Source organism: Trachinotus anak, unplaced genomic scaffold, assembly GCF_046630095.1.
Source record: "Trachinotus anak isolate AG129_WGS33_773 ecotype Australia unplaced genomic scaffold, CSIRO_AGI_Tana_v1 ptg000019l, whole genome shotgun sequence".
NCBI lineage: Eukaryota > Metazoa > Chordata > Actinopteri > Carangiformes > Carangidae > Trachinotus > Trachinotus anak.
In genome coordinates this window covers 5,679,114-5,703,808 of record NW_027273870.1, presented here as the reverse complement: position 1 = coordinate 5,703,808, position 24,695 = coordinate 5,679,114, and the positions used below count along the sequence as shown (strand labels likewise).

Sequence of the window (24,695 nt, the reverse complement as noted above, 5' to 3'; positions counted from 1 at the left end):
ACTGGAGACTATAACTGTCAAATAAATGTGGTGGGGATAAATACAGGGTTTCTGCACCTCCATAAAGACGCTCATTGTCTGTGTTTACAGCCAACTGAGGGAAGCAATGTGCGTGGCAGCGGAGTTTCAGACTTACAATGTGCAAAACACATATATAAACCATATAAACACTTCTCACGATACTTGCGCAGCCCTGCGCAGCGTCACCGCAGCATTAGCGCTCCTTAGCACTCCACGCTGTCGCAGGCGTTACGTCATCAAAGTTGGCGGTATTTTGAAAAAGAGGCGTCTGTTGTTGTGGCCCGCTTAGTGAAGAAAAAATTACAAATTATGGTAAGACTGCACGTCTTTTGACTAATTCTTGTGATTCAGTTGTGCACATAATAACGTAGAGTGCGATATTTCCATGTTTATGGAGGAGAATATCGGCCATGCTAACGTAAACTTCTACATTTTCATTTCTCCACCGTGAGCCATGAGTTCGAGCAACTAACAAGACCTAATCTACGCACTGTTCCTACTTTCCCTGTGTTTACTCAGTATTAAAAAAGAACACTCACCTAATTGCGAATCGACAGTTTTTGACTCTTTGTGTTTCCGTGTTGAGGCTGAGGTGAAGCCAGGCGGCCAGCCAGCAGCAGAGCTGTCAGAGGCTGCGCAGTCTGAGCTGCTGGACCTGTGTGAGGATCAGTTTGCTCAGCTGGAAAAGGTAAACTCCCGTTGTAACCTGAAGATCCAGACTGTCCAGGCTGTCCTTTAATCATCATTGGATGTGCACGAAAGGTGTAAACTGCAGACTGTGCGTCTCTGTGTTGCAGCTCCAGAATGAGATCATACTGTGTGAACCAGATTTCTGTGAGAATCCACAAGAGCAGGTAACATGATTGTACATCTCCATTTATGAAATTTTCGGTGTCTCTGCAGTATCCTCCTAATGGCACAGATTACACTTGGAAAACCGTCAAATGAAATGTCTCAAAAAAAATAATAATTTCTGCTTATGCTTACAAATTATTTTCTTGATTAATTGTAAAATGTCAGATAGTAATGAAAGTGTCCATTATTGTTTATCGCAGCTCAAGGAGATGTATTCCATTGTCATGTTATATTTACACGGACAACCAAAACCAACAATATTCAGTATATTGTCATATATGACAAAGCACAGCGTCAAATCATCATCATAATCATTTGAGAAGCTGGAAGCAGGAATGTTGGACATTTCTGCTCAAAAATGACAGAGATAAAGACAGAAATGATTCATAATTTCCTGTCAGTTGACTAATTGACTAATCACCTCATCATTTCTGCCATGTACATGAGATATTACTTTTTTAAAAATGACATTGAGCAAAATGATTTGAATAAATGGCCAAGACAAGAGTTTTGGATTCCAAAGATGTTAATTTAGTGACAGTCAGGAGGTGGAACAGGTCGTCCACTCACAGTTTGTTTTCCAGTCATAAAGTTTGACATTTCTGTATATGAATATCTTAATAGCTAATCAATAATTTAATCACCTGTCATTGTAAATGTGCCGTGTGGTTTTTTTTCTTTGCAATTTGAATATTCATCTCCAATAGTCAGTTAATCGTCTGATGGCAACAGAAGCTGAACAGAAGAAGTGGTTGGCAATGGAGCCGAAATGTAAGTCCTTAAACCCTGTGATGGAAAATATGACCATGATGTTATACAAGTGTTTGCAACTGAAATATGAATATCACAAATCAGCACCACAGTTTTATGTCAGTTAAACTGGTCCATCAAACTTTACTGTTTAATCAAGATTTCATTTCAGATTTTTTGTCCGTATCAGATCAGTTTGAATTTGTAATTGTTACATCTGCTGTATTCAATGTTTGATAGAACAAAATTTGCATTTTTAAATTGTATTAACTTATTTTATCCCATTCAGTGCTGGCAACAAATTCTGAAGTTTTACTTCATGCTGGAAAAGAGGAGGTATGTTTGTGTGTAAACTGAAACACTGAATATAATGTGTCTCACTAAAATGCCAAAGAAAAATGCATTGCTCGAGTTATGCAATCCACTTTTCTCACTTTCTCTTCCACAGATGATCAAGCTGTGCTCTGAACTTGAGATGGTTCTTTCTTGCTATGAAGCAAAGCGAGACAAACTGAAAGAAACTAAAGAACTGTACGTAACCTTTTAGTTATACTGCAGGCTTTTCTATAACTTACTGTCCTGCCTCAGAGCATATAAATGCTTTTCAGAAGTGAATGAAGAGACCTTTCAGAGACATTTCATTTATTTTGCAGGGTGTATTGCTCTGAAAGATTTTAATGTTTGTGTTTTTTAGTGAGCAAGAATGGCTGGAAGAGAAGAAACAGGTGCTCATAGCTGCCACCGATCATGTTGAAAGACTTAAGATGGAAAAGGAGAAATTATCGGAACACAGGTGAGTGTGATGGCAAAGTCGCACTAAACCAGACGAGTCCAAGTTATGAGGTGTTTCTTCTCCGGAGGCAGCAAAGCATGCGAAGAGGAAAAATAATTCAAATTAATAATGCAAAAATAACGAAATTGTGAATGCTTTGTGTGCATGTGTAAACGTGCATTCCACAGTGTACTGCAGGACACCAAGGCAAAAATCCAGAAAATGAAGGTCTACCAGGAGAGGTTGATGGAGTCTCTGGGGGACGTCCTGGAGAAGCATGTTCCTCTCCCTCAGAATGAATCCAGTATGAACAAGAAGAAGAAGGTGCAGTGACCTGTGTTGTATTTGATAATTGTTGCTTTTGCAGCCTATTCACATGTTAAATCTGTGCTGCCACTACTCCAGAGTTCCTTACCATGTTGTTTTCATTTTCAGAACATTGAACTGGGATTAAATGAAGACTTGATTTCACTCAATGAAATTCTGGAGGTGGGTTTTCATGCACTACATTTTTAACAATAAAACCTTTTCACAATTTTATTGCAAATTTATTTTTCACCCTAATAGTTCAAAGATTTTTTATTATTCTATCAGGATAAGAGTGAATGGTTAAGGGCCCAATTCACCCAAATAAAAAAAATGCAACACTTGAACCTGGTGGATCCCCAGATGTACAGATAATTTCAATTTTTTTTTTATTTTATTTTTTTTTATATATAATTATTCTCATAGAACAATTAAGATAAATGGACTGTCAACAGCAAAGTGTTTTTCCATGAGCTCATTGCTACCCAGAATAAAACGTAGACTTTGCTGCAGACAGTTCTGTTCAGCTTTAACTTCATTAGCACGATTGCCAACTACATCTACATTTGTAGAGCTTACATCTACTGATTTGAACTTGAACATGCCATTGTACATTGTTTTCTTGGCCAAATTATCTTGGGATATAACCAATTCAATAATTACTACCTAAATAAGATAAAACTCTTTACTTCTTGTTAAAACATCCCATGAAGGCTAAACTTCGTGTGTTGGGATGCACCTTTGTGGGCCATGTCTTTTGAAGGGTGCAGGCAGATATTTTGACATATTATGACAGGAAAACATAGATGTAACTGATAACAAGAATAACAGCTACATACCTTTTTCATGACAGCCAGTTCCATTGAACTGTGGTGTGTTGTCACTGATAATAAAACCACGATTAATGTTATGAATTACACCTGTGATTTTCCTGTTCTAACGAGTCAAAATGCCCCTTCCAGCCCAGTCCACAAGTATGTTGTAACAGAGAAGCTCCCATCTGTGTTTGTTATTGGTTGGTACAGTAATGACAACAATAAAAAGCAAGACTATCCTATACAGCAACTAAAGATATATTACATTTACATTTACTCATTTGGCAGATGCTTTTATCCAAAGTGACTTACAACTGAAGAACATAGTTGATCTCTCTGCCTCGTTGAATTACAGGGCCACAGACGCAGTCACATTTTTCTTCAGAATAATAAGGGGTTAGAGGTGTGTGCAGCAACCAGACAAACTCTCTGCACTGCATAGTTTAGTCATGCATGTATGTATGTATGCCTTAGTTTATTCTCAGCCACAAATGTTGTAGTGTCCTGTTGGCAACGGCATATATCATGTAAAAATAAATATCGTTTAGTATGAGGCAGCACCTCTCCTCTCTCCTGATCTTTCCTGTCTCAGTCCAGTGTGTATTACCAAATAAATTATCATCTTTCACTGTTACTGCAGATGTGCTTAATCCCAGTCTACCTCTGACTTCTGCACCTCTGCAGGTGCTCATGAACAAGGTCCTGAACACACCACATGACCCCTATGTGACGATTGATGACACTTTCTGGCCACCGTACATTGAGATGCTTCTCCGCTATGGTATTGCAGTGAGGCACCCAGACAATAACTTCAAGATCCGCCTGGAAACCTTTTTTTAAGGTAGTGGTGCATTTGCCATCTCAAGCACCACTTATCTACCAGTGTTTCAAATTCAAGTCTCCCTGTACAGTGCTATCATTATGTGTATTTGTGTGAACCGATATGAAGACTGCTCTGAAATCAACAAGGCTAGCAATTTACTGTATGTACAGTATATGTCTATGGTAGAGTGCATTACAAAATGAGTATTTTATATGTTGTCCACTAAGGCTTCACTAAAGTATTTTTAGGTTAAGAACTCTTTGGTGGGTACAAAGTGATCATAAGTGCTTTTAAAAACTCTCAGAACATCTAAATTTAAGTATTCAAATGTATTAGAAATACATTTTGACATTTTCTACAAAACAATGTAAATTACTTTGTACTTCATGTAAACTCAGTTATTACTCAATACAACTGAAAGTCTTCTCTTGGCTACATGTTGCCTTGATCCTATTTGCATAGCTGTTTTCATTTGTTTGTAGCTGTTGTCAAGTTTAATTAGCAATGAGAAATGCACACTCAGTTTTGTAGGTACTCGCTAAACCTAGTGCAGACTAATGCAAAAAATCTTTTGTCATTAAGGTTATTTTGTTCAGTTGTTATTGAAAAAGAGGTGTTGATTCAACTGTGTGGTCATTGTGGAGGCTGCAGTTGGTGGCGCTGACAAACTGTGTTGCATTATACAGAGGTGTGTCTGTTGTTTAGCCTAGCCACTGATATAAATGGGATCATCCAGTGCATGATCATACACTTGAACGCAACAAAAATTGAACATTGTAACCTTCATGAAACACTGTTGTATTAGACTGCAGTAGTTTAGCTAGGTGTTCCTAACAAACTGACAGACGAGTTCATGTAAGTATCCATTTGTGTTTTTTTAAATTGTTCTTAAACTCTGTTTTATTTAAATTTGTAAAAAGTAGATTTTTCTGAAGCCGTCAGATACCTGTGTACCTGTATATATATGTACATTTTATTCATTTGTTTGTATATATTCTCATGTCCATGTTCAATAAACTTGGGAACTGCAGCTGTGGAGATGACCGTTTTCTCATTATTGGTGTAGGCAGCCAGTAGGCACCTCTTAAGTCAATTTTATCAAGGGGAACTGGTGACAATTTTTTAGGGCAGAAGATGAATTTTTGATGAAAACGAAAAAAGTAATTCCTAAGAAACTTTGTGCGTCACATGACGTCAGGACAGTCGTCCAATCCGGTGCGGCCGCCGCGTCAGCTCTAGAATTCCTGTGGGCGGAGAAGGGATTCCGGTTCCGGGTGTTTTCATATACCACTCGGAGGCGTTCATCCCTCTGATTATGGTCTTTTACCAGAAACATCTTTCGATTGACGATTGATTAAAGTTGAGTTCTTTTAATTAGGAAAGTCCGACTAAAGCCGCGAATATGACGACTCGCTCGGAGAGGGAGAAGGCCCAGAAACTGAACGAGCAGCACCAGGCCATCCTGTCCAAAATGCTGAGAGAGGAAGACAACAAGTACTGCGCCGACTGCGAAGCGAAAGGTGCGACGTTCACACTGTCGAAAATTTCCCCTTTTACCACACAAAGTTTACATTTTCACTTAGAATCCACCGCTAACGCCGAGCAACAAGATAGCATCTGCGTTGGTTAGCTTAGCTAAGCTAACTCTAGTGTGTGTATCAGGCTTAGGCTAGTCAGCTGACATTTCTACCCCTGAAGCTAAACTAAGTGGCTAACTAGCAAGCTAACTTCTCTAAATCTACATAAGCTCCCCTCAGTGCCTCTCCCTCATCGCCGCCTTCAGCTCAGTCAACAAACTGTGGCAGCTCCTGCAGAGAAACCGGGCTCTTGTTTTTATGTTAGGTCACTGATAAACCATGCAGATTCTGTTTTTGGCACTTAAAGTCACTGCAAGATCGTACATGTTTACGTTTTTCTTCAGGCATCTCTCCATTTTGTTTGTTTAGTTTCTTTGGTTTCAATTGGTTTTCTTGCTTCATCAGGTCCAAGATGGGCATCCTGGAATCTGGGAGTATTTATCTGCATCCGATGTGCAGGCATCCACAGGAACCTGGGAGTACACATATCCAGAGTGAAATCAGTCAACCTGGACCAATGGACCTCAGACCAAATCCAGGTACTGTTTATATACATTGGTTCATTTATACAAAGTATAAAGTATATAGTAATATTATACTAGTTTATATTTTGATGCCCTGCCTTCCACAATCAGTGTAAATTTGGTGAGAGACGATTGTTAAACGTATGTTAAAGAGACATAAGAAACAGGTTTCATCATCCTTTTACTTTTGCGTATCTTTCCTTTTCAATGCCTTAAAGCTGTGGCAATATCACAAGCGTTACTCCCAGTAATTCAGCATTACACTGCAATAAAGTTGGTGGACATGCAGATTAATAACAATATTGTCAGATTCTGTGCAGCAGGGGCTGACACAATCTACCTTCTACTCCTTAGTGTGAATCATTTTACACAAATGCTCTTACATTACATTTTCCATGATGCAGCATGATAACAGCATCATGTCATTTGGAAGTTAACATTATTAACACCCACGTCCTACAATGCCATTCTCCCAGTTTGCTACACAGACTTTCTGTTAAAGGGCTCTCAACCCAAGATACTAAAAAACCCTGATAGCATCATCAGAGTGTTTTCTCATATGTCCGAAACCTCCAGTAGAGCCACAGAAGATATAACACCACTGTTTTCACTGGCTTCAAAGCACCACCTACAATAAGCAAACTAATTATCATTAGTATATTAATTCAATGGAGTGCCCCTTTAAATATTTCAGCGTGTTCTAATGAACCTCTCTGTCTCTCATGTTTTCAGAGTATACAGGACATGGGTAACACCAAGGCCAGGCAGCTTTATGAGGCCAATCTTCCAGATAGCTTCAGAAGACCTCAAACAGACCAGTATCCTTCACTCACAGCATATGCACATAAAAGTGGCTGTTGTGATTCACTTTGTTCTGTAAGTTGCCTCTTTTTCCCTTAACTCTGACCTCAGAGCAGTGGAATTCTTCATCAGGGATAAATATGAGAAGAAGAAATACTACAGCAAGAATGTGACCAATGGGAGCAGTGTATGTATTGACTGGAACGTTTCCATTTTAACATGAGGTGGATTCAGCTGTTTGTCACTGCTTTTTGTACATACGCCTGTGATTCACTTGTGACTTTCATTTATGTTTTCAGCCAAAAGATAGTAAGAGAGAGAGGGAGCCAGACAGAGGGAGCAAGGTGTCACCCTACACCAAGGTATCACACATACGTTCCCTCATGAATAGAGCTGTATAAACATACTCCTCAGCATTGTTTTTGACCTATACTGAGTTTGTTGTGCTCACTTTAATTTGCTCTTTCCAACTACTTTCATTCTTTTAAAGAGTGAAGAGTCCAGGCCAGTTCCCAAAATCAGTCCCTCTAAGAATTCAGAACCCTCTGTGAACCTACTAGGCCTTGGTGAGTGTCTTTTACCTGAAAATAAAAATAGTCTGGAATGGGTCGTATGAATGTGCAAACTGAGAAATTGCCCACGGAATCAGGCTGAATATAGTTTCAGTTTGTAATTGTCTTATTTTTATTGCCCATTCTGCAGCTCTGATAAATGACTGGATGATTATTAATTTGATGAGCTGGTAGTTTTATTTTTATGGACTCTAATTCTTGATTGCTGATATTCACAAGGATATTTTAGTGTATATGGCATTTAGGAACCACAGTGTGTTGTAATTTTATCGTACACATATATATATATTCTGGGGGCAGGTTGCCTTTAGCACTGGCTTGGTGTAGCATGTTGATGCTGTGAAGTATTATGCTTCAGATTGGATACCTCTGTGCCTTCGCAGCAGAGGAGAACTGCACCGAGCAGTGATGTTGTGGTTCAGGACGATCAGAGCCAAATCATGACTCTGTCCATCTTCAGCTTGTGTTGTCACTGTAAACGTGTTGGCTTCATGTGTATGAATCAGACAGTGGACGTTAGAGAAAGTGACATCTTTAAATGGCTGGCTGTCTTCCCCTTTCAGTTCAGTTCCTGGCAGCTGTGAAAGTCAGGAGTCGCTGTGACTGTACTTTCCCCTTCGGCTTAAAGGCAGCACCCTCACTGATCTGTGGTCTGCTTTGCTGTCTGTTGAGCTGTAACGAAGTGTGTTGTTCTTTTAAGTTGTTGTTAATGCAAACTATAAAACCCCTCCTGCTGCTTGACATTAAAAAGTTTATACCAGTAAATCACTGAAAGGCTCGTTTTGTGAGTTAGCCAGAGGAAGTGCTGCAGCTGCTGACTCACCCACCATTAGCAACCGAGTAGTAACTTCTTGTTTTATTTTAAAAGTTGATCCGAACACTTTTGGTGCCTCTCAGTGTTAAATATTCCACAAAAACAGGACAAAATGAGTAAAATCATATCCAGTGATAGGTTTCCTCATGGATCCATTGCTGGATCACTCACAGTAAGTCTTGCAGTGCACGATATTTCTGTCTTGATGTAGAGGCAGTTGTGCTCTTGTTAAAATGTGCTGTTTTTCATAATCAGATGTCAGGTTAGAACTACAGATTATTGTTTGTCTAGTCATTTGTGTGCATGTGTGTATGTATTTTCAATGCAGCAGCTCAGGCATTAGTAATTGAATCATGATACTTCATTATAGCAATTTCATTTACAGTTTAAAGAAGATGGTATATTTATGTTAGTGAGTGACTTGGAGGGGTACTGTGTTATTTGGATGGAATGTTTACTGTTATTTTTGTTTTGTGGCCAATGAGCTACTCAGGGTAAGCTGATTAATTTTTTTATTGTACTAACCATTATCCTCACTGTGTGGGCAGTTCTGCAGCTGTGGGACGGCAATGCAGTTAAATAAATACAAAGCCAAAACATATTCCACACTAGCAAACATAGGGTTTGTTGGTTTGAAACCGTTTTTTACAGCAGTTACAGGTTGTAATATGATTTAATTTATGATTTTTCATAGGTTTTTAGTAGATGCAGGTAGAATATTATTAGGCAGTCGTCAGTGAGTTATGCTGATGGTGCACACTTATTTTCCACCTGCAAAACCAGTTTGTTCACCTTCCTGTCACAGACGCACCAGCAGCTGCATCACCAAACAATGGTAGCACGAGCACAAGCCAGAACAACAATGACCTGGATATATTCGGCCCCATGGTATCCAACCCCCTCCCCGCGTCCACGTCCGCAGCCCAGTTTCCTCAGGTAAAACCAAGCAAGAATTCCCCAGTTCAGATTTAGTACTAATGTCTAACCATTGCTCAGCAGGGCTAAACAGTAATGGTTGTCTAGTAGTAAAACTGAAATTAAATGTGCAGTAAAAAATAAAAAGTCAAATGATTACCATCAGCATCGATGGGCCACAAGACAGCAACACTAACACTCAGAGACGGTGAGCTCAAATGAAAGAGAGGCAGAAACACACTCCAGATGATGAATGCAGCAAATCAGGCACTCCTGGCTAAACATTTAAATATGGCTGCAACCAATAATTTCTTTCAAAAATGGTAATAAATACCCACCATGAAGGTCTTCAAAGCACATGGTGATGTCTTAACAGTGTTTGCTTTACCAAATCCAGAGATGTGAGATCTTTACAATGATAGAAGCAGAGAAAAGCAGCAAATTCTCACTTTTGAGAAAATTGAACAAGGGCACATTTTGCATTTATACTTATTAAACGTATTTAAAAAATTGCTCTGATTCTGGTTTTTCCACTTTTTTCAATTATTATGGAATAATTTTCTGATGATTAACTATGCAGTAGCTTTTTAACAATGTTTACTCTCAAAGACCTTGTCCAGCCTTTGCTTGTTTACACAGAAAAAATAACTGCAAGAAGTAATTTTTTTCCTCTGTTGTTATCCCACTGCTACATTACCAGGCTAGTGCACAGTATAATTTATTTGGTATTGAAACACTTCTCTATCACAGGTCTTTTTTTTGCCTCATTATTAAAGCTAAACCTCTTGACTAGAATTAACTAGTATAAAACGTGATGTATTAAATCATCACCAACACCAGCGACAGCATCTCCACAATCTCTTTCCTCCCTCCAGGCGAGCTCCAGTAACGCGGCCGGCACTCCAACACAAGCTCCAGCAGCAGCGGTCGGAGTCAGCTCAGGGTCGGGACAGGGAGACCTGGACCTGTTCAGCGACAGCAGTAGCACCACTAAAACCGACGACATGGCCAAGAAGCCCCTGTCCAAGGACTCCATCCTGTCCCTCTATGGAACCAACAGCATGTCCCACCAGCCACCCGCCGGTGAGGACCGCAGTGTTTCGAAATTCAACACATGTATCAACAAAACCCTTTTTTTCATGTAGCAAAAGAAGCTAAAGTTCTCATATGTAAAATTTCCTTAACAGCAGCAAATTGGCAAGATTTTCATTTAAATAAAAAAAAACTTTCTGGTCACAGTTCAGTTGCTACCAAAAAAAGTAATGAACTTTGATACCCAGCATTAGACTTGTATGTTGAAACCATCTTTCTGTGGTTGCTGAACACATTCAAAGCCCGACAGTAGTAAGTAATGTCATTGTCCACTTTTCTCAGCTGTAGATTGAATCTCTGACCGTCTGTCTGTGTGCCTTTTTTTTTTCCACACTGTGGGTCATAGTTTTTTTTTAGTTCCTCCCATCATTCCTGTCTGCTGTGGTAATGTTTTACTCGCAAATAAAGCAGTGACATCATTAGAACTGAGTCCAAAAAGAGCAAGTTTATACTTGTGCTTATTTCACAACCGAGTCCCACAGAGGTTTCCAAACATCTCTGTCTGAAATACAAACAACTGTCACAAACATGCAACCAAATATTTCTACAAGCTCTTGAAATCAGCGCACACCTCACACACTGAAATACTGGAATGTAAGATATGTCAGTAACCACAACGTTCTTCCCTCTTTTCTGAATGTCTTCTCCCCCTCCTCAGCTGGCATGTTCATGGGCCCCTCCCAGATGCAGTTTCCTGTCCAGGCCCCTGCTGGTTATCAGGCCTTCCCCGGCATGGGCACGGCCATGCCACCTACAACCGTCATGGGTGCCATGATGGCTCAGAGCGGGGCAGCCATGATGGGGCCCAGTCCAGGCATGATGGTTGGGATGACAATGCCCAACGGCTTCATGGGAAATGCGCCGGCCGCTGGTGTGATGGGCATGGCCCCGAGAATGATGGGACCACAGGGTGGTGCGATGCCTGCAGGCATGGTGCCTGCTCAGGGCATGTACACCATCCAGCCTGGACAGCAGGCTCAGTGGAACATGGGTCAGGTATGGAGACAGTTTCAGTTCTGGTGGTTACTTTCAGCTTTAGATTATTCAACAAGCTCTGACGTAGGTCTTGTATTGTTGGACTGTGTCAAGTGTGTGGCAGGTGTGATTTGTTTCACATGGGACCACACCCAGCTGTGATGATGCATTGCACAATTGTGAGAGGCTGGACTGTAAAGGTGTGGGTAGAGCATTTATTAACCATTAGATGGCAGCACGAGCATGAGTTCAGAATTGGAGTTGTGACGCAAAATTTCAGCAGGTTTTGAAAGCACCAGGAATATCATAGAAAACAAAAAATAACTTACATTTTTGTTAAAAAAAACAACAACAAAAAAAACAAGCAGTGGTTTTCTACAGCTGCAGTTTGACTGATGTTCAGTGGCACACGTATCGTTTGCCTTTAGTATAAAATAGCAAGGTATATAGTTTTTTGTATAGTACCGGCAAAAACTGTATATCAAAAATATGCCATAGTATGGTTGCATAATAAATCCTTTTAGCATTGTCACTGCGATGATGGTGAACGTGTGCAGCCGCAGTGCAACAACGTGTAATGTCAAGTAAAACAAATTAACTCAAACGTGATGCTACAATTTTTTTGCTACTTGATACAAAAGGAAAACTTGCACAGTTCCCATTTTCCGTAAGTAATCTACAAGAGAAGTGTGTCTGATGTAGCATAATTTACTGATTTAAGGGTGCGTGCTTGGTTACACAGAGTTTGTTGCTAGTGAGTGACATGCAGGATCTGCATGCACAGTGTATCACCAATCCCAATTTTTTCATTGCAGAAAAAAAAAGTATTGCAGTGTCAGTTTCTTTTTAAACATTGTGCAGCTCCACAGCATAGTACATTTGGATCACAGCAAGGGCTCTAAGATACTCAAACAGCTTCTGTAACCAGTTATTGAACACGGAGGGCAGGAAGGAGACACGGACAGTGCAGGCACACAGCTGGCAACCAACATCATTAGATGTTGATATTTGGTAGAATGTCGTTTGTGACGTTTGGTGACCAAAATTCAATGTCAGGACAAAGTTTCATGCCAACGTCATCTTGACATATAAAACACTGACAACCTGGTTGGTAAACATCTGAACCCAACTTTAACAGCATATTTTTAGAAATTAGCTTTAGCATCCTTTAGAGAAGCAGTGAATGTGGATAATGACTAGTATAATTATGTCTTAATAAATCTTGAGGCAGTGCTTAGAACTACTCAGGACAAAGTGGGGGTCACAAGTCAATCATTGCAGATCCCGATGTTGATGCTCCAGTGTCACTCACACTAATCTCTCTAACATCCTCAGATGAACCAGCAGATGTCAGGGTTGACTCTGAATGGAGCGGGTGGCCAGATGGCCTTCGGTCAGCCTCCATCAGCTATGGGTGGTTGGGCCGCAACTGGATCTGGCCAGACTCTGAGCACACAGCTATGGAAGTGAGCCTTCAAGCAGGTCGATGGTCGGGCAGAGTAAGAGTCGAGGTTGCAGGAAGTGCAAAAATATATCTTGTGCTTCTCTGTTCCTCACTATGAACTGATGCCTGTTTCCATCACAGACCAGCCTTCGGAACATGAAAATTGTATCTCTTTTTTTCTCCTTCTCCCTTTCTCTGTCTCTCTTTCTCTCTATTGTGTGAGTGAATTGGGAGTCATGCAGGATTACAGCCTGGCAGTTTCTGCCTGTCGTATGGTTTTTGATCATAACTTTTATTTTCCTTTTTTGGGAAAAAAAATTACAAGGAAATAACAGTCCCAACAAAAATGATATCGACATATCAGAAAAGCTGCAGGACCAGTTACACAAGCTTTTATTGTATCACTGTATCATTATAAGATTATAGAACATTTAAATGAATCGTATTTAAAAGGGAGAAGATATGACTATCAAGTCTGTCAGTACTGCTCCCAAATGTACAGCGCTGTATAACCTTTTAAAGTACTTGTGGTTCCCCTATAAAATTAAAGTGATAATAAATAATTTGCTTTCATGTGTCTTCTGTCATTCATTTTTTAAAGGTTCAAAACCTGGAAACATATCATGTCCATTAGAGGGTCTTACCTTACATCATGTTTGCAGTTTTTGTGTTCTAATGTAGTTGCATGTTTGTGTCAACACACTGAACACATGAAATGATTAACGCAGCGTTTGTTTTAATGTTGGTGATAAGATAATGCTTAATCCTGGCTGTAGATGACAAAGTGTGCTGTCAGTGTGTTGGTAGAGAACGTAGCTCAAACCAGTGCAGAAGGAAGAGCAGTCTTTGCACCAGCGTATTGGGCTTCAGTCAGTGTGAATCCTGGGTTGCGAGGAAATACACATGGAGGTAAACACTCACCTTTATCTCCCACATGCCTGACATCTGATCCAGGTATCCACTGAGGGACTGAATCTAACGCAGCAGTTTGTACATAAATATATTTAGCAGTCAGATGTTGGTTCATTGCAAAACCACTAGAAATCATTTGAAACTCCAGAACAAAATATTTCCACTTTGGTGTTTTAATGATTGAGACTGAAGAATTCGTGCAGCTCCTGCAGGTTTGCCGATCAACACACCCATGTCCCACTGTAAGCGACTGCAGCTCCTGGCCTCTAGATGGCAGTATTGTCAGGTTGGAAAATGCTTCAGAGGCATAAACACACTTGAACTGAATTTTAAGAAGTTGCTCTTTAAAAGGGTTTAGTGGAGCCCCACTGTAACATGGTCAGCACAGCAGTGAGTACTGAGGCCTGTAAACCTGAAACCTCGTCTGTTTGTGGAGAACAGAGTGAAAGAGATTTGATTTTTAGGGTCAACTGACTGCAGAGTTGTTTAATTGTTCTTCTTTGTGCACTCTTATTGAGATGAGTAGTCTTCCATCAGTGGCACTGCTGCTAGCAGAGCCTAAATCATTCGCCCCCTCACCTCAGTTTGAGATTTTTCTTTTTAATATATCCCCATGTAGCAACATCTATGTCTCATACAGTATCTTATGTTCAGAGTACTGACACAGAGGAATGTATCGTTCATGTTATAAGGGCTCTGACCAAAACATCTTCAAATACAAATACACTGGCCAAATAAATTAGTCTTTAGACTGTCAAACCTGCAAGATGCTTTCTTCAAACTGACACATTTGCCAAGTTTCTGTTAATCACCAAAATGTTCAGAAACTATGACGTATGTGTTTCATTTGGCTGTTACCTGCTTATTGAACAAGTTTCACAAGTGAATCACTGTGTGGGTTTGGCTGTGAAAAGGTGCAACATCTGTCTACAGGTCTGAATCAGATTGTATTAGGAGTCTAATGAAGGAAAATAAGCAACAACCTCATGGTTTCAACATACAGGGAACCAGCAGCTGGTGGCGGTATTGTGTTAATTTTCGTAAGACAAGGGAGGTGCCCTGTTCAGTCTGTGGCCAAAGTAGCCTACATCTCAGTATGCTGGCCACGCTGTATGCTTACTGTTCAGTGCCAGTATGCACCAACTATATTTTTCATTTCAGTCTTTTTTATTACCAGCCGTCACAGTGTGACTGGTATTGTTTTCACCTTGTGAGTGTGTGTCATTATGGTAAAATGTGGTCCTGGAGACCTACCTACTTTAGCGCCAACTACCACAGACCTGGTTTCGAGCATTTTGGCAGGTGATTATATGTCTGCCTGTCTGTCTGTCTATGTGTGGACAGATTTGTGACCTTGATAGCGTCACTGTTACTGTGCAAGATACAGTCATAGACCTTTACAGGTGTGTAGTTGAGATCAAAGTGAAGGCCAAGTTCAAACAAAGGTGCGGTCCGACCAATGAGTATTGTAGTAATAAGACTGAGTGCTCATGGGTCAGAATGTCACCATGTGGACGGCCGTCACAGTGTTGGTGTGATCCTATCACAAGATGGTCTCTAGTTGTAGTTGCCCTCATTTGATTTGTCCACTTGCATGTTTCATTTTCTTGTTGCTGAGCTTTTCCCCCTTTCTAACATTTGTTGCATGGTGCTACATACAGACCATCAGGTTTATTACGCCTGCTTTTTTTTTTTTTTTTTTTTTTTTACAACCAGTGCAATGAATGCACCTTTGTTGAAGTTTATTGTGAGCCTTCAAGGCACATTCACACAAACTTACAGAATTTGGAAAATCAGAGTCATCCTACAGTAGCAGCAGTAGCAGTTTTGTAGGGAAAATGTGCCTCACTCTGCCTCTGAGCGGTCCTGATCAGTGGTCCTTTCACTGGGTAATTACTCTCTGCGTTTTGTGTATCTTAGAAGGGATTTCAACAGAATACATTTCTCTAAACATATACTATGTCTAGGTTTGGCTTTTTCCACCCAGTGCATGCTGGGATATGCTTCAGTACACACACACCCAGTCCATGGGATGCTTTAAAAGCGAATATGGTATGAAAAATCAGTTTTACTGTCACTGCAGAAAAATGCTTAAGCATTAAACCTATTATTTGCATAAGCTCAGTCTTTTATGATTGCATGCATTGTATATAGAATACCACTAAGCTGCTTTAAGCACTGTGAGCCCCACCCAAGGAGATCCATCCTGGTCTTCGTGTTGTTCGAACTGTATGTAGGGTGTGGTTCGTCAAACCAGCCCTACCTGTTAACTCCCACCTTTGAGCCATCCTGCATACCCCAGTCAGAGCCCCAAGCTTTCTTATTCAAACGTTGCTGGTTAAAGACCAGGAGATGATACTGAATGTTGGTAACTGTATTTTAAGGGTGGGAATGGACTGACAGCGACTTCTCTTGCTTTTAACATAAAGGCCAAACTCACAGCCATGCAAATGGATGAAAAATCACATCTGTCTCATGCTTGGCAGGGCCTTAAAGCCCCCGACATGCAGTTGCTCTTGCTCCACTCTCTACCACTCAACTGTTCCTACGCCTCGCTGCAGCTCAGGCACAGTTTGAAAACTTTCACAGTAAGATCTGATGCCATACAGTGTCTGAGACCTTTAGCGAAGAGGTTAGGCATTCCTGTTAGCTTGTGTGTCAAACCTAACACTGCTCCAGAATAGAGTCCGCCAGCCGAGTGAAGAATGTTCCCTCTCTCTCCAGCCCCTTAATGGACTTTCTGACCCTGAGACGGCAACATTCCTGCTGATACGGACGTCAGCCTCCAGTTTTACTGTTGCAGACGTGACTAAGTCTTAACCAAATATTTCACTGATATGAAAGCTTAATGTGAGTTTGTAAAATACCACATTGAAATATAGCAGGCCTGCAGTCAAGCAAGACTTTTTACATTTTTTAAATTCAATAAATCAAGTCTTTACATTGAGTCAAGAGTATTTCCCAAAATGTTTAATTACCATTTTAATTATAGTGTCATTTTCTGTGTTGGACCACAGGTTACACTAAGTTGTTAACAACACATTGTGACTTACACCTTATAGGGTCAAGGGCAATATTGCAGGACAAGAAAGGATTGCACACATCGTGGGAAAGTCACCATTACTTCCACAGTTTTACAACATCAAGGCAGAGAGCATCAAAGTACCCAGACAACACTGTTTCTCATGTTCTCGATTGAACTCATCATTAATTGAACTGAACAGAGCTCTTGTTCATGCAAAGTATTTCATGACATCAAGTGAGTAGCATCTTTTTCTCTCCCATGATCTCACTGCTAGCCTCAGGCTAGCCTTGAATGGCAGACGGCCACGACGGAGAAAATACAGAAATGACTGTTGGCAGCTTGGCGCTGCTTCCTATCATGTTCTTTGCAGCCACGTGCAGACAGTCTGCCTATTCATGTCACTGTTGTCTGGCTTGCTCTTGTCGACTACATCCTTTGTTAAGCTGAATTTCATAACAGTTTATTTTTTATGATGACAGCTCGTTATTATGCCAAGGTGAGGCTCCGCTACAAATTGAACCAAATCCTGCAACCACTCCCATTACCAGTTTGGTAGCCTGGTTAGTGGTTCAGTGAATCATTCATAAAACAAACTGATAAAAGTCAGGTGACAATGTAGTTGTCGCGCTTCTTTGTCCATGTTAAGCTGCTGTTTGCGCTGCACTCAATATACTTGGCTTTGGAGCAAATAGATTGAGATGATTAAAAGGTGATGGCTCTTCCACTGTGGCTCATATGTCGCTGCGCTGAATTCTCAGTTTCTGATTCATCTGCACAGAACTTTGTATTGAGTCACAAGTTCAGGGCCTTTCTCCACTGTGGCAATCATTCCAGTTTGGAAAATACATTTATTAATTTTCTTTCTGAGATGTGATGATTGAGACAACTCTGATATTCGTAGGCTACATGTAAAGCTAGAGCCAGCAGAGCGTAGCTTAATTTAGCAAAATGGATGAAGCCGGATGAAGCTACTGGCCTAACCCTGTCCTTAAAAACATCAGCCTGCTAGTATCCTCTAAACGTTACAAATTACACATAATATGATATAGTTTGTATGTTCAATCTGTACAAAAAACACAGTGAAGTTTGGCTTTACACTGTTTCAGTACAGAAAAAATCAAGACACCATGTGATTATGTGTGAGCTTTAGAGATGCTGGATGGCAGATTTTCGCCATGGCATAGCTGTTTCCCCGTTTCCAATTTTTATGCTAAGCTAAACTAATAAACTGCTGGCTCCAGGTTCATATTAAGCAAACAGATGAGAGGATCTCATCATGTATCTCTTTGCGAGTGAACATATTAGCAAGTTTATCAAAATGTCAACACTTACAGTTTATCTATCCTTCATGCAGTTGATTACAGAACTCTAAATCATCCAAATTCAACAATGGTGTCTATGAAAATGCTACGAAGCCTTATATTGTTCTCAGGTCTACATTCTCAAATGCATGTGATATGATCTGTAATCACATACTGGGATATAACTTAAAGCTCTGGAAGGTCATTATGAAAATATATTCATATTCTGAGACTTTCAGCATTTGTAGCCGGTGTATCTTCTACAGAAAAACACACACAAAAAAGTGATTTTAAAAAAGGGAGAGATATATATAATGGTACATTTTAGACATGATAAAAGACTAATGCATGACAAACAAATCTATCTAAAATGTCAGGAAGTGATACCTTCGGAGAACTCATCATGTTTGGCGTTAGCTTGCTCATAATTGGATGTTCAGTTATGCCTTTGCACAGTTTGCCCTCGACAGGCCCACTGGGTTTAACACTGATGTGGGTAAAATGGTCTGATGTTGGTGCAACATCTTTTTATGACCTTTGGTTTTTCATATCAAATTACAAGCGTTACTGGAAAGGCTTTGTCATCAGTTATCATTATAACAGTGTGGAAGAGTCGCTGATGTGCATCTACATGGAACCAAATATGGGTGAGTGAAGCTCCACAGAGGGGGTTGGATTATCTCTCTTCTCCAAAACCAACATTACACCATCATTTGAGAATTATGAAGCCTTCATAGGATTTCACTGTAATTTTAGAGGCTGTAACTGCTGACCTGTACAGAGGCTCAAAGGCTACTTTCACTCCCTCTCTGCTTCTCTCTCTAAGACACACAAATACACACCACATGGACATAACAATTCCCTGCCCTTCTTTCACACAAAACATGCGTTAAGTCACCGGCAGCTGAGAAACCCCACCCATCACAATACTTTATCATCACAGCTCAGTGGTCAGTCTGGGTTCATAAAAGAGTGCAAAGTGCAGTACCGATAGCACCTGTTTCCACAATGACTCTCTTTGTTCACTTAGTCAGTGTTTGCATTCCCACTCAGTGTTTCTGACCTGAGCTATGTGTGTTCTTGTTACTAGGTGACAGACTTCATGCAACACTGTGTTGAAAAGCCTCCAGGGCAAAGATTAGTCAGCCATTTGGGTGTGTCTTGTTTAAAAAACCTCTTCGGGCAAACCCTGGGGTCACTCTCTTTATATGGTCACATAACTTGCACTTTTCTGAATGTTTCCTTGTGCTGTTTGAGTTTTGAGAGCGTCGAGCTCAACGCAGCTTTCTGAGTGGCCTCTTCTCTCTGACTCCTAAAGCTTTCCACACTGGAGCTGTTAACCATTGTTCACCCTTTCCTGACAGCCCGTGTTACGTAACACAGATTTCCGCAACCCCATAGCCCACCTCCCAGAATGTAATGCAGTTACCATGACAACTGCCTAAACAGAGCGATGTCATGGAAAAATATGTAACCTCTCAGTTTTTTGTTTTTTTTTTTAAATAAAAGACCAGCAAAGTCACAAAACAACACAACTCTTATGTTCACCAGCAGATTTATTTTTTAGACAGGCCACACAAACACACACACACACACACACAACATACACACACAGTATGTCAGACAGTATGTTCCTCTGAGTTACAATTGTTGTTTCATACATGAACTTTAACACGGGCTTCACTTTTAACATATCTCAAGGTTTTTTCAGTACAGTTTCACTCATCTCGTGTAACAGCTTTTATTAGTCACTGTCTGCGTGTGTGTGTGTGTGTGTGTCCGAGAACAGCTTGTCCTGCCAGTTGGACCTCCTAGCTGGAAGTGCGCACAGTGGTGGTTGTGACTGTGGTCTTTGAGCCCCCTGTAAAAAAAGAGGGAAAAAAATCATGATGGCAGTGCTCTGAGATTTTATTACACTGGCTACACTGTGGTTATGTAATGTCTGGTTAAAACAGACGTCACTTACCTGTACCAATGGGTCTAAAATGAAGGAGAGGGGAGAGAACAGTAGAGACAAACAGTTAGAGGCATTGTCTTCGAAATAATTAGCATTAGCATAAGTCAATGCTCCTGTATCACTGTGACTACCTGGACTCCTCTGTTTCCAGCAGGCTTCTGTAGGTTGCAATCTCCTGCTCCAGCCTGGTCTTGATGTCCAGCAGCATCCTGTAGTCCTGGCCCTGCTGCTCGATGCTGGCACGCACGTTTGCTAGTTCTGCTTCAAGCATGTTGATTGTGTTCTGGAAGCCGGCGAGCATGGCGCTGTATCGATTCTCTGTCTCTGCTAACGTGTTCTCCAGAGCCCCTTTCTGTTAGAGAGTGAGAGGAAAAAGTTGCTGAATTCATGCACATGAATTGCAACACATATTTAGTTGTTCATACTTGCAAGCTGGTTTATTGTAATGAATCTTTTGTGACAGTTTAGGCAGTTTAAAGCTATAGAATGTAACCACCAGCCACACCCTGGATTATATATGTCAGACAAATACAACAGGAAGTCTGCGTTCCTTTATGGAGGAATGATCATGAAGCAGAGGCATACGTATAGATCTTCCGTACATGTGTCTTTTAGCTGCTGCTCCACTGTTAGACAGGGGCAGGGTGCTGCCCTTGCAGGGAGTGTTGAATGATTAACTCCAGCTTGCCACAGATAATCCATCGGAGTACAACTTTTGGGCTATCCAGTTCAGCATTCCTGCAGTTTCCTTCAAGCTTTGAGCAGCTGTCTGTGAACTGTTTTCCTCAGTGGGAGCACCTCCCTCCCTTCTCCACAGCTCCCATCATTCTTATCTCTCTCTCCCTCCCTTCTTTCTCTCAACAAAGCCTCCCTCTTCTACCCTCCCTTCTGCTCTTTGCCCTCTATCAGTGTCTATTTCTCCATTTCACCCTGACAAGACAGGGATCCGGGAATTTTGCTCATATAAGGCAAGATCAGTGAGATGCGAACAGATGGTTTGGGTTTAAGGGCTTTTTTCCTCACCATGCTGAGCTGAGACTGCAGCTCAATCTCCAGGCCCTGCAGTGTGCGCCTCAGGTCATTGATCTCTGTCTTGGACGTCTGGATTGACTCTGTGCTGATGGCCACCTCCTTGGTCAGGGTTGCCGACTAGAGCGAGAAATAAAGTTACAGTTAGAAGTCTTTGGGATTGCTTGTTTTCATTTCACAGAAGATTATGTTTAATTACAAGTTAGACTGCTGAGGGACTAAACCCAGTCATTTGCAAAGTGTGCTATGTAGAGCCTTTGTTGATAAGAAAGTCTTTTCACCTTTTCATTAAACCAGGACTCCTGGTCGCGACGATGTTTGTCAGTGATGGCTTCGTACTGGGCACGGATCTCCTCCAGGACTCTGTTGAGGTCCTGCTGGGGTGCGGCATCAACCTCCACGTTGACTGTGCCAGTAAGCTGAGAGCGCAGTGCTGCCAGCTCCTAAACAACCAAGGGGAGAAAGAAGAAGTCAGCATCAAGATCTATTGGCAGGGTTTCAGAATTCAACAGGTGTCAAAGCAAACAGTAATAATTAAAGCCGGAGGTAGGGCGTCAGTCACCTCTGCGTGATTCTTCTTGAGGTAGGCCAGCTCATCCTGCAGGCCTTCGATCTGCATCTCCAGGTCAGCCTTCGTCAGGGTGGTCTGGTCAAGCAGGCGGCGCAGGTTGGCGATGTCAGCCTCGACTGACTGGCGCATCATCAGCTCATGCTCAAATCTAATTAGTTTGGAGAGTAGAGAACAGCAATTAGCAATCGCTATAACTTCTTCTCCTTGTTTGACACAAGATGAAGAAAGGTCTACGGAAGTATGAGGGTTCACGCTTACTTGGTCTTGAAGTCATCAGCAGCCAGTTTGGAGTTGTCGATCTGGAGCAGGATGTTGGCATTGCCGATGGTGGCGGCAGCAATCTTAGGAAAGCAAGGACAATGGATGTTGGTTAAAAGGCAAAAGTTTCATTTGAATAGTTCATTGCACTTTGGTGCAGAAGCAAAAACCGGTTTTAATTTTGATCAGTTAACCTCACATCCCTCTAAGTTCCACAGCTATATCTGGTTTGTCACATTTTCATACACAATATTCCCCAACACTTGATAAAGCTTTTCTTGTTTAGAAATCCTCTTGATAAATAATTCTTCAGACTTTATTGTCCATCAAAAAACCAAGGATTCAGCAGCACAACATGTCATACAGTCTCCAGGGAAATTTTTTGTTAGGTTTGTACCCTTTTAAAATCCTCCCTTGATAATCATTAACAGAACAGCAAATATTTCACTTGTCTGGTGTTTAAGCTGTTGAGGGTGGTGCACACTATACCTTGTCCTTCAGGTCGTTGATAATGGCCCAGTAGTTGCTGTAGTCCCTCTCTGCTGCAGGTCCCTTCTGCTCGTAGTACTCTCTGATCTGCTTCTCCAGCTTGGTGTTGGCCGCCTCCAGAGATCGGACCTTCTCCAGATAGGAGGCCAGACGGTCGTTAAGGTTCTGCATGGTGGCCTTCTCATTCAGATGCACGGCACTCTGGTCCAGGGCACTGGATAGATCAAAGCCACCGCTTCCCATCCCCATCGCCATGCCACCTCCATAGCCAGAGGAGACAGTGCGCACAGAGGTGGCGGAGACGCGAGGGGCTCCCCTGAAGCTGAGCCCGGACACGCTGTGAGCCTTGTGCACAGGGGCACTTGCTGTGTAGCTGCGGCTCTGTCTGGTGATCATGCCGGGATTGCTGGTGATGCTCTGGCTGTAATACATGATGATTGATGGTCCGCTGGTCAAGAGAGGACACGAGGAGAGAGGACTGTTATACAGCTGTACACTGTAGCAGGACTGTGGAGTTTGATAAAGGGAGGCAGGCTCTTGATATAGTGCTGGACCTGGGGCGGGCCTGACTGGGAGGAGGGAGGTAGAGAGGGAGTTTTCCTTTGCACTTCAGCCACAGGCTTGGCAGAACCTCCATTTGTTTTCCTTTAAGGACCAGGATTCGGTTTCTTTCCACTCCTGTGAGGAAACTGTGATGGAATGTGCATGTGTGCGTGTGTGTTTGTGAGTGTGTGTGAGAGGCAGAGAGAGAGAGAGAGAGAGAGAGAGAGGGTTGTATTAGTCTGTAGGGACCTCTCTATAGGAACGTATATGTGCATGTCCTGTATGTGTGTGTGTGATGATTTCTGTATGCTTTCATAAACACATGCAGGTCTAGTCTCGATCACGCCAGTCATTCTGTATCCTAATACAAACAGAGGAGGTGTAGAGCTACCATTTGTCCCGCCATAAGTCAACATTCACATCAAGCACTTTGCAAATAATATCTTTCATCGGTGTCAGAAATTAACCATGATAATAAAACCAAGTTACAGTTCATCTAAATGACATATTTCACTGGTTTCACGAATCACTTGTTTTGCAAAACAATTAACTTGTAGCATCATAAATTCATGCTAGTGTTCTGTTACCATGAGTAATTACTGATTTTAGACAGTTATTCTTTCAGAGGCAAGAGTAAGCAATACTAGACAATTGAAATTACAACCTTTTGTATTTGGTTACATGCACATTTAATCTGACCGGAATCTGAGCTACTTATTAATAAAGTGATGGACAGCAGCATGAAAACTTTATAGCCTTGAAACACAAACACCTTTGTTTTCTATATTTTCAGTCAAACCCATTTAAGCGAATTAGTCAGGACCCCATTGTTCACCGTGTCACACAAAACATCCCCCCTCAGTCCTGTATCCTGTGTGTGTGTGTGTGTGTGTGTGAGTGAGTGCGTGCGTGCGTACGTGCATGCATGTGTGTATGCATGTGTACACTTTATTTTGTTTCTGTTGGCCTGCGTTACGAGCTGTGTGAGGGAGGCTTATGTGTGGGTGGTTGGGTGCACATGTGTCTGTGTGCCTGCACAAGTGTGTGTGTGTGTGTGTGTGTGTGTGTGTGTGTGTGTGTGTGTCCTCCTTATCTCAGAGTTGGGCTATGGCCAATTTCTGATGTCAGCTGGGGGGTGGGGTGAGGGGATGAGGGAGGCACAAGGGGAGTGGGGTCACTTCTCAGTCAGAGGGAGACATGAATCATGCTTCTTGTGTACTGTATGCAAGAGAAGGGTTTGGTCGCTATGTACTTAACTGTATTACATAATCTAAAAAAAAGAAGATTTTGATTACAGACACTCGTGGACAAATTAGAGTATTATTTTTAGAGTACATCAATACAGTGAAAACCAAAAGCACATTTTTCTTCAAAACTTTTTATGCAAACCAGAAACACATTTTCTCGACCTTCATTTGGCTTTGCTGTACCTTTAGTTATTCTATGATAATCAGAAACCACTGACTACAATACTGAGTTCAGTTTATCACTCAGTTGACTGATACCTTTTTAGGAATCAACTTTTTTTAAAGTTATTTTTTCTGGCTTTTTGCC

General features: G+C 41.4%; 3 protein-coding genes across 3 annotated transcripts; 2 read left to right on the top strand and 1 right to left on the bottom strand.

Annotated features, from left to right (window-relative positions):
- Positions 1-251: 251 nt before the first annotated feature.
- Positions 252-5,372, top strand: cenpk (centromere protein K). The gene is made up of 10 exons (XM_071504890.1): positions 252-333; positions 608-709; positions 819-875; positions 1,584-1,647; positions 1,916-1,962; positions 2,075-2,157; positions 2,321-2,419; positions 2,587-2,722; positions 2,834-2,887; positions 4,204-5,372. The coding sequence occupies exons 1-10, from the start codon at positions 331-333 to the stop codon at positions 4,357-4,359; spliced, it is 801 nt and encodes a 266-aa protein (XP_071360991.1). The 5' UTR covers positions 252-330; the 3' UTR covers positions 4,360-5,372.
- Positions 5,373-5,585: 213 nt separating this feature from the next.
- LOC139636642 (stromal membrane-associated protein 1-like) lies at positions 5,586-13,629 on the top strand. Its single transcript, XM_071504880.1, has 10 exons — positions 5,586-5,862; positions 6,325-6,458; positions 7,176-7,261; positions 7,356-7,431; positions 7,544-7,606; positions 7,735-7,810; positions 9,436-9,566; positions 10,421-10,628; positions 11,296-11,633; positions 12,948-13,629. The coding sequence occupies exons 1-10, from the start codon at positions 5,745-5,747 to the stop codon at positions 13,080-13,082; spliced, it is 1,365 nt and encodes a 454-aa protein (XP_071360981.1). The 5' UTR covers positions 5,586-5,744; the 3' UTR covers positions 13,083-13,629.
- A 6,203-nt stretch (positions 13,630-19,832) lies between these two features.
- On the bottom strand, positions 19,833-23,120 carry krt94 (keratin 94). Its single transcript, XM_071504883.1, has 8 exons — positions 22,599-23,120; positions 22,110-22,192; positions 21,843-21,999; positions 21,562-21,723; positions 21,275-21,400; positions 20,383-20,603; positions 20,261-20,274; positions 19,833-20,155 (listed from the first exon to the last, which is right to left on the bottom strand). The coding sequence occupies exons 1-8, from the start codon at positions 23,028-23,030 to the stop codon at positions 20,106-20,108; spliced, it is 1,245 nt and encodes a 414-aa protein (XP_071360984.1). The 5' UTR covers positions 23,031-23,120; the 3' UTR covers positions 19,833-20,105.
- Positions 23,121-24,695: the final 1,575 nt, after the last annotated feature.

Excerpts from the sequence above, each read along its gene's own strand:
- cenpk (XM_071504890.1), top strand. Across the intron at positions 1,648-1,915 it reads GTTGGCAATGGAGCCGAAAT|TGCTGGCAACAAATTCTGAA; the intron begins GTAAGTCCTTAA and ends TATCCCATTCAG. Across the intron at positions 2,888-4,203 it reads CACTCAATGAAATTCTGGAG|GTGCTCATGAACAAGGTCCT; the intron begins GTGGGTTTTCAT and ends GCACCTCTGCAG.
- LOC139636642 (XM_071504880.1), top strand. The coding sequence starts at position 5,745 with ATGACGACTCGCTCGGAGAGGGAGAAGGCCCAGAAACTGAACGAGCAG. Across the intron at positions 7,811-9,435 it reads TGTGAACCTACTAGGCCTTG|ACGCACCAGCAGCTGCATCA; the intron begins GTGAGTGTCTTT and ends TTCCTGTCACAG. Across the intron at positions 11,634-12,947 it reads CTCAGTGGAACATGGGTCAG|ATGAACCAGCAGATGTCAGG; the intron begins GTATGGAGACAG and ends TAACATCCTCAG.
- krt94 (XM_071504883.1), bottom strand. The coding sequence starts at position 23,030 with ATGTATTACAGCCAGAGCATCACCAGCAATCCCGGCATGATCACCAGA. Across the intron at positions 21,401-21,561 it reads AGTCCTGGTTTAATGAAAAG|TCGGCAACCCTGACCAAGGA; the intron begins GTGAAAAGACTT and ends TTCTCGCTCTAG. Across the intron at positions 20,604-21,274 it reads TGCAGTCTCAGCTCAGCATG|AAAGGGGCTCTGGAGAACAC; the intron begins GTGAGGAAAAAA and ends ACTCTCTAACAG.